The sequence below is a fragment of the Protobothrops mucrosquamatus genome, unplaced genomic scaffold (assembly GCF_001527695.2).
Source record: "Protobothrops mucrosquamatus isolate PMUCROS unplaced genomic scaffold, P.Mucros_1.0 scaffold_62, whole genome shotgun sequence".
Lineage (NCBI taxonomy): Eukaryota > Metazoa > Chordata > Lepidosauria > Squamata > Viperidae > Protobothrops > Protobothrops mucrosquamatus.
In genome coordinates, this window is record NW_015386138.1 from 91,883 (window position 1) to 99,548 (window position 7,666).

The following is a 7,666-nucleotide window of genomic DNA, read 5'->3' on the forward strand; positions in this document are numbered from 1 at the left end:
ACCACTTGTTTAGTGACTGTCTGAATAGCATGGAAGGATGGGGTTTGGGGTAATCTGGCTACAGGGAGTCCCTGTCTTACGACCACTCGTTTAGCGACTGTTCAAAGAGGATGAAAAAACTGGCCTTGGCTTACAGAAGAGTCTTCGACTTACAACCATTCCTTTTAGCGACAGTTCAAGCAGGATTGATTGATGGGCTTTGGGCAATCTGGCTGCAGGGAGTCCTTGATTGACAGCAGTTGTTTAGTGACCGTTCAAAGTTCCATCGGGACTGAAAAAAGTGACTTATGACCGTTTTTCTCACTTAACGAACGCTGCAGCAGCCCCGGGGGTCACGTGATCAAAATACGGACGCTTGGCCACTGGCTCACATTTACGACGGTCGCAGCATCCCCGGGGGGTCACGTGATCCCTTTTTGCGACCTTTTGATTAGCAAAGTCAATGGGGGGGGGAAGCCGGATTCACTTAACAACCGTGTGACTAAGTGAACAACCGTGGGGGTAAAGCTCACTTAGCTGATGTCTCACTTAGCAACGGAAAGGTTGGGCTCAACTGTGGTCGTAAGTCGAGGACTCTCCCGGTAATGTTTAAATAACTCATGATTAGCCGCCCTGAGTCCTACAAGGAGAAGGGCGGGATATAAATCTAAATAATAATAATAATAATAATAATAATTATCTTGAAAAACAGGGTCCTTAAAAACCTGCACCGCCCAATTTGGGCGGCTCGCACTCGCCCAGACACACCTGGCCCAGCTGGGCTCAGCTCACCTGTGGAGGAGGGCCGGTCTTCCCACGACCAGGTAGGGGTCTGCCGGTGATAGTCGCCTTCCGAGTGGACCGAGGAGACCGAGGAGGGTCGCTCCGTTCCCAGGTAGCCTTGACCAGGAATTGGGGATTTGGACTTCCTGCTCCCGGATTTGCCCATCAGCTTCTGCTTGCTGACCCCCCCACCTGGAGGAGGAGGAGGAGGAGGAGGAGGAATCGAGTTAGGGGGGGCACCAATAATAATCAGCGGATTTCATATCTTAAAGCAGGCTGGCTGGGGAATTCTGGGAGTGGAAGTCCACCCCTCTTAAAGCAGGCTGGCTGGGGGATTCTGGGAGCTGAAATCCACCCCTCTTAAAGTGTGCTGGCTGGGGAATTCTGGGAGTGGAAGTCCACCCATCTTAAAGCAGGCTTGCTGGGGAATTCTGGGAGCTTAAAACCCTTAAAACAGCTTAAGGAGGTGAAACATTGATTTAAATGTACTTTTTCTGTTGTTTGGGATGACCCGTGTTTAAAAGAATCATGGTTTTCTTCTCTCTTAGGGACCACCTTGTCCATCACAGGCTTAAGCATAGACCCACGTTTTGCAAAAATGTTATTATCTTCCTGTATGATAGGAAGATCCAAGTCATTTGGGGGTCCTTTTGTACACCAAAAATGGTCAAAAGTCACTTTCTTGCTGCAATTTACCTGCTCAGCTCTGGGGACATATGTGCTTGTGTGTGTGTCTGTCTGTGTCTTTGTGTGAATAATGCAACCTTTTTGTAAGATATCTATATCAGCTGAATTCAGAAACTCCCCAACTCAAGCACTATAGTTAGTCCTCGACTTACGACGAAAACCGAGCCCCACATTTCTTTTGTTAAGCAAGGCAGTTGGAGTGTGTTTTTTGGCCGCATTTTACGACCTCTCTTGACACCGTTGTTAAGTGAATCACTGCCGTTGTTAACACGGTCGTTAAGTGAATCTGGCTTCCCCATGGACTGTGCTCATCGGAAAGGTCGCAAAAGGGGGATCAGATGACCCCGGCACCCTGGAACCGTCGCAAGTACGAGTCGGTTGCCCAGCTTCCAAATTTCGATCACATGACCGTGGAGGACGCCGCAGCGGCCGTTAAATGTGAAAAACGGTTCTTTTACCAGTGCCGTTATAACTGTGGAACGGTCACTAAACCGAGCGGGGTTATAAGCCGAGGACTGCCGGCGACAACAAAGCCGTCCCTTTTTCCTCGCTAAGTCGTTCTTCCGCTTTTTTTTAAAAAAAGATTTAAATTTAAATTCAACCGCCACAAAAACCAGCAGGAAAGATTTAAGACCGAACCTGCTGGAGGGGGGGGGGGAGAATGGGAGTTGTAGTCCGACACCTTGCAAAGAACCCAGGTGGCAGGGAATTCGTCAGCATGTCTACCTGCACGGGGAGGGGGGGGCCCCAAACTGGGCCTGCATGGCTCACCTGGGTTGGGAGAGGGGTTGGTTTCCTCCCGCCGCGTTTCGCTGTTGGTCGGTAACGACCCGCCGGGCACCATCCCCAGGGGCTGCGCCATGACCAGGCTGTGGTCCTCGCCTTTGTCGTCGAAACTGCCCATCAGGGCTTTGCGGATGATGTCCTCCAGGCCCAGGTTGCTGGCCGGATCGGCTAAAGACGAGCCCCTGGTGCTGACCGAACCTGGAAGAAGGGGGGGAGGAGAAGCGATGGGTCCAGGGGGAAGGAGGGGGGAGGCTCCTGCGAGAGGCCGCCGGGTAGAGGCTCGGACTGGACGGCGATGTTTCTCTGTGTCGTGTATGTGTGGGGGTGTGGATGGTGGTTGTCTTTTGAGGGCCGAATGCAACGGAATTTCATGTTGGCGTAATGCGGATTAGTCCACGTTTAAAGGGACAATAAAGTTGCTATTCTATTCCATTTCGTTCCATTCCATTCCATTCTATTCTCAATAAAGATTCTACTCTATTCCATTTTCTATTCTATTCTATTCTATTCTATTCTATTCTGTTCTGTTTTGTAATTCTATTCTATTCTACCCTACTCTATTCTATTCTACTCTACTCTGTTCTATTCTATCCTGTAATTCAATTCAATTCTATTCTGTTCTATTCTACTCTATATCCTGTAATTCTATTCCCATTCCTCTATTCTATTCTATTCTATTCTATTCTATTCTATTCTATTCTATTCTGTAATTCTATTCTGTTCTGTAATTCTATTCTATTCTATTCTACAATCTGTTTATTTTATTCCATTCCATTCCATTCCATTGTTTCTATTCTACTCTACTCTACTCTATTCTATTCTCTATTTCTATTCTTATTTCTATTCTATTCTACAATGTTTATTCTATTCCATTCCATCCTGTAATTCAATTCAATTCAATTCAATTCAATTCAATTCAGTTCAATTCAGTCCTGTCCTGTCCTGTCCTGTCCTTTAAATCTATTCTATTCTATTCTGTTCTGCTCGTTTCTGGAGTCCTTACCTGAGGTGGTGACTGCTGGCAAGTTAAATATTTCTGTCCCAGGTTGAGCGGCTGCTGTTCACAGAGAGAGAAAGAAGAGACACGGGTTACTTTCCAAGGTTGAAGAGATCAATGACACCGACAGGAGAAGAGAACATTGGTAACTCAGGGTCAAACTGCGGGGGCGCTGCCTGAAATGGGTGCTTTTCTTGCAGAGGTTTCATGACCCAACTACGTAACGTCATCAGTGCTGGGGAAGGAATGGGGCTGGGGGTGTGTGGAGGAGGAGGAGGAGGAGGACTATAGGCCCTGTGCTGCTCTCTATTTTCTTGCAGACATTTCATGACCCAACTTGGTAACGTCATCAGTGCTGGGGAAGGAATGGGGCTGGGGGTGTGTGGAGGAGGAGGAGGAGGAGGACTATAGGCCCTGTGCTGCTTTCTGATGCTTTCTTGCAGACGTTTCATGACCCAACTAGATAACGTCATCAGTGCTACAAGAGAGTAGGGTTTGCTCTCTGTTTACGTACAATAGCTTGCGCTGCCAATGTTGGAGTTGGGGCTGTTACTTTGATTAGGGTATGGTTTCCTGCTTGATTGTTTGTTGGGTGTCAGAATGGGACAAGCCGCCGCGGGCCAATTCAATAATTCAGTTAAATTATTTAAAACAATTTAAACAATGATTTTAATTTTTGTCACTCGCACATCGTGTTGTCCCTCCGTTCGCACCCTTTCTATAGTGATTCTATTCCACCATTTCTTCGATATTAGTGTAAAGTTGGCGAGTTGGCCACGGCAAGTTCTCCTAGGACCTGCCTGGTGTTAATCCCTGCTTTTTTTTGTGTTGGTTGCTGGAGAGGATATTTCCTGGTCTTTTTTATTTGGAAACTGATCAAGGAGAGAAGCAACCTGGAATTAAGGAGAAACTTCCTGACAGTGAAGACAATCAACCAGTGGAACAGCTTGCCTCCAGAAATTGTAGGTGCTCCATCACTGGAGGTTTTTAAGAAGAGACTGGACAGCCATTTCTCTGAGAGGGTATAGGGTTTCCTGCCTGAACAGGGGGGTTGGACTAGATGACCTCCAAGGTCCCTTCCAGCTCTATTCCATTCCATTCCATATTCTATTCTATCCCATATTCTATCCCATATTCTATTCTATTCTATTCTATTCTATTCTATTCTATTCTATTCTATTCTATTCTATTCTATTCTATTCTAATATTCTATTCTATTCTATTCTATTCTATTCTATTCTATTCTATTCTATTCTATTCTATTCCATTCCATTCCATATTTTCTTTTCTATTCTAATATTATTCTATTCTATTCTATTCTATTCTATTCTATTCTATTCTATTCTCTTTTTAGATTCTTATTGTGTCTTTTGAATGGTGGGCAAATGTGGTTTATCTCCAGGTGCCTGTGGATGCCTGATAGTCCATTGGTCCACTGACAAACTCCACCCTTATATAAATAAGCAGCACACCCGACCCTTTCTTACACTGATGGTGTTCCCTAATTGGGTCATGAAACTTCAGTAAGAAAAACACCAAATTCAAAGAGCACCAAGGACCCCACAGAGTTCTCCTCCTCCTCCTCCCCTCCGCAAACCCCTCTCCCTCCCAGCACTGAAGATGTTGCCTAGTTGGGTCATGAAACGTCTGGAGGAAACCACCCAGCTCAGAGAGCATCAAGGACCCCCACAGTCCTCCTCCTCCTCCCCCCTTGCTCTTTTTCCACAAACCTTCCTCCCTTCTAGCACTGATGATGTTCCCTAATTGGGTCATTAGACATTTGCAAGAAAGTCAGCCTCAGAGAGCACCAAGGACCCCACAGTATTCCTCCTCCTCCTCCTCCTCCATCCTGCAAACCCCTCTCCCTCCTAGCACTGATGATGCTATCTAGTTGGGTCATGAAACGTCTGCAGGAAAACCACCCAGCTCAGAGAGCACCAGAGACCCCCACAGTCCTCCCCTCCTCCTCCTCCTCCTCCCCTCTTCCTCTTCCTCCTCCCTTCCTCAAACCACACTCCCTTCGAGCACTGATGATGTGACCTAGTTGGGTCATGAAACGTCTGCAGGAAAACCACCCAGCTCAGAGAGGAACAAGGACCCCACAGTCCTCCTCCTACTCCTACTCCTCCTCCTCCTCTCCAAAACCCCACCTCCCTTCTAGCACTGATGATGTTACCTAGCTGGGTCAGGAAACATCTGCAGGAAAGCCACCCAGCTCAGAGAGTACCAGGGATCCCCACAGTCCTCCTCCTCCTCCTCTCACAACCTCTCCCTCCCTCCTAGCCCCGATGATGTTACCTCCTTGGGTCATGAAACGTCTGCCGGAAAGCCACCCAGCTCAGAGAAGCACCCGGGACCCCCAGAGAAAGTGGGGGTGGGCTGGGGGAATGAAAACCAAGAAGACCTCCGAGGAAAACAAGTCCTACCCATTTCGGATTCGCTTCCCCCGCACGAGTTCAGCTTACGGAAGATCTCCTGCTTCTTCGACTTCACCATGGGCGAGGTGTTCTCCAGCTTGGTGAAGAAGGAAGGCAGGTAAGTGATGCTGCCCGGAGAACGGGAGTCTGTCCTGTGAGGAGGCAAAGAGGGAAGCGAGAGAAAAAATAAATAAGAAATAAAAAATAAATGCCTGCTGGACCAGAAGGAAAGCATGTTCCTCCACTTTCTGCCTCGCATGCTTTCAAATAGCTTGACTCCCTCTTCTTTGGGGCAGCCCCTGAGATACTGGAAGGCTGCTATCGTGTCCCCCCTCGTCCTTCTCTTCATTAAACTAGACAGACCCAAGTCCAGCAGCCTTTCCTTATATGCTTTAGCCTCCAGTCCCCTAATCATCTTTGTTGCTCTTCTCTGCACTCTTTCCAGAGTCTCAGCATCTTTTTTAATAGAATGGCAGAGTTGGAAGGAACCTTCCAAATCAAGATTGACTGCAATGAGCAAGCAGTAGACGCTCAATCCAATCCAATCCATCCATCCATCAGAACACAGCTGGAAGGAACCTTGGACGTCTTCTAGTCCAGGGGTCCTCAACCTTCACAACTTTAAGACTTGTGGACTTCAACTCCCAGAATTCCTCAGCCAGGCAAGCTGGCTGAAGAATTCTGGAAGTTGAAGTCCACAAGTCTTAAAGTTGCCAAGGTTAATAATAATAATAAAGTTGGAAGGGACCTTGGAGGTCATCTAGTCCAACCCCCTGCTCAGGCAGCAACCCTACATCATTTCAGATCAAATGGCTGTCCAGTCTCTTCTTAAAAACTTCCAGTGTTGGAGCATTCACCGCTTCTGGAGGCAGGTTGTTCCACTGGTTAATTGTTCTAACTGTCAGGAAGTTTCTCCTTAGTTCTAGGTTGCTTCTCTCCTTGATGAGTTTCCACCCGTTGCTTCGTGTCCTGCCTTCAGGCGCTTTGGAGAAGAGCTTGACTCCCTCTTCTTTGGGGCAGCCCCTGAGATACTGGAAGACTTACTATCCTGTCCCCCCTCATCCTTCTCTTCATTAAGGTTGTTCTAGTCCAGCCCCCTGCTCAAGCAGGAGAACCTATACCGTTCCAGACAGGCGGCTGTCAATCTCAATCAGAATAGAGCTGGAAGGGACCTCGGAGGTCTTCTAGTCCAGCCCCCTGCTCAAGCAGGAGAACCTATACCGTTCCAGACAGGCGGCTATCCAGTCTCTTCTTAAAAGCTTCCAGTGTTGAAACACCCACGACTTCTAGTGGCAAGCAGTTCCACTGGTTCGTTGGCCCACCAACCCCTTTGCAAGCCCAGCCCAGCTACCTCTGTTCCAAAGGCTCCGGCCTCTGCGACAGCAACAGGTAGTTGTCTTGCTTCTCGTGGGCCGCCGGCGCCTGCGGTGGAGAGATCGGCTCGTACGACTCCGAGGAGACGTGGCTTCTCTCGGGGGACTTCCCAAGCCTGGGGGGTGGGGGGGTGGGGAGACACACAAGCGACAAAAGTCACACTTTTATTCAGAATGCGAACTTCCCCGGGGGCAGACTCCAGCCAGAAACGATCAGTTCAGCAAAAGCTAAAAAGAAAGGATTACGCGATGGAGTGCGGGGAGTCCTCGACTTACGAACGTAACTGAGGCTGAAACTTCTGTGGCTAAGGGAAAACATTTCTGCAGTGGGTTTTGCCCCGTTTGACGACCTTCCGTGCCAGGCTTATTAAGTGACTGAATGCAGTTGTTAAGTTAGTAGCACGGTTGTAAAGTGAATCAGGGAGGGAGGGAGGGAGGGATTGAGGGAGGAAGGGAAGGAGAGGGAGGGACAAAGGGAGGGAGGGAAGATGGAAGGAAGGAGAGGGAGGGAAGAAGGGAGGAAGGGACTGAGGGAGGAAGAAGGAAGGAAGGAAAGAAGGGACTGAGGGAGGGAGGGAGGGAGGGAAGGAAGAAGGGAGGGAGGGACTGAGGGAAGGAAGAAGGGAGGGAGGGACTGAGGGAGG

General features: G+C 48.5%; 2 protein-coding genes across 2 annotated transcripts in view; one reads left to right on the forward strand and one right to left on the reverse strand.

Moving 5' to 3' along the window:
• The window catches only part of TTC19 (tetratricopeptide repeat domain 19), an 18,208-nt gene extending 17,592 nt beyond the window's left edge, over positions 1–616 (forward strand). The window contains exon 10 of the mRNA XM_015812531.1: positions 608–616. Coding sequence (XP_015668017.1) covers positions 608–616 — 9 coding nt within the window. The remainder of the gene's footprint in view (positions 1–607) is intronic.
• An 80-nt stretch (positions 617–696) lies between these two features.
• LOC107284475 (nuclear receptor corepressor 1) overlaps positions 697–7,666 on the reverse strand; it is a gene marked incomplete at its 5' end in the record, with an annotated part of 17,380 nt that continues 10,410 nt past the window's right edge. Inside the window, 6 exons of the mRNA XM_015812542.1 lie at positions 697–704; positions 772–954; positions 2,221–2,433; positions 3,239–3,292; positions 5,659–5,801; positions 7,001–7,128. Coding sequence (XP_015668028.1) covers positions 697–704; positions 772–954; positions 2,221–2,433; positions 3,239–3,292; positions 5,659–5,801; positions 7,001–7,128 — 729 coding nt within the window. The remainder of the gene's footprint in view (positions 705–771; positions 955–2,220; positions 2,434–3,238; positions 3,293–5,658; positions 5,802–7,000; positions 7,129–7,666) is intronic.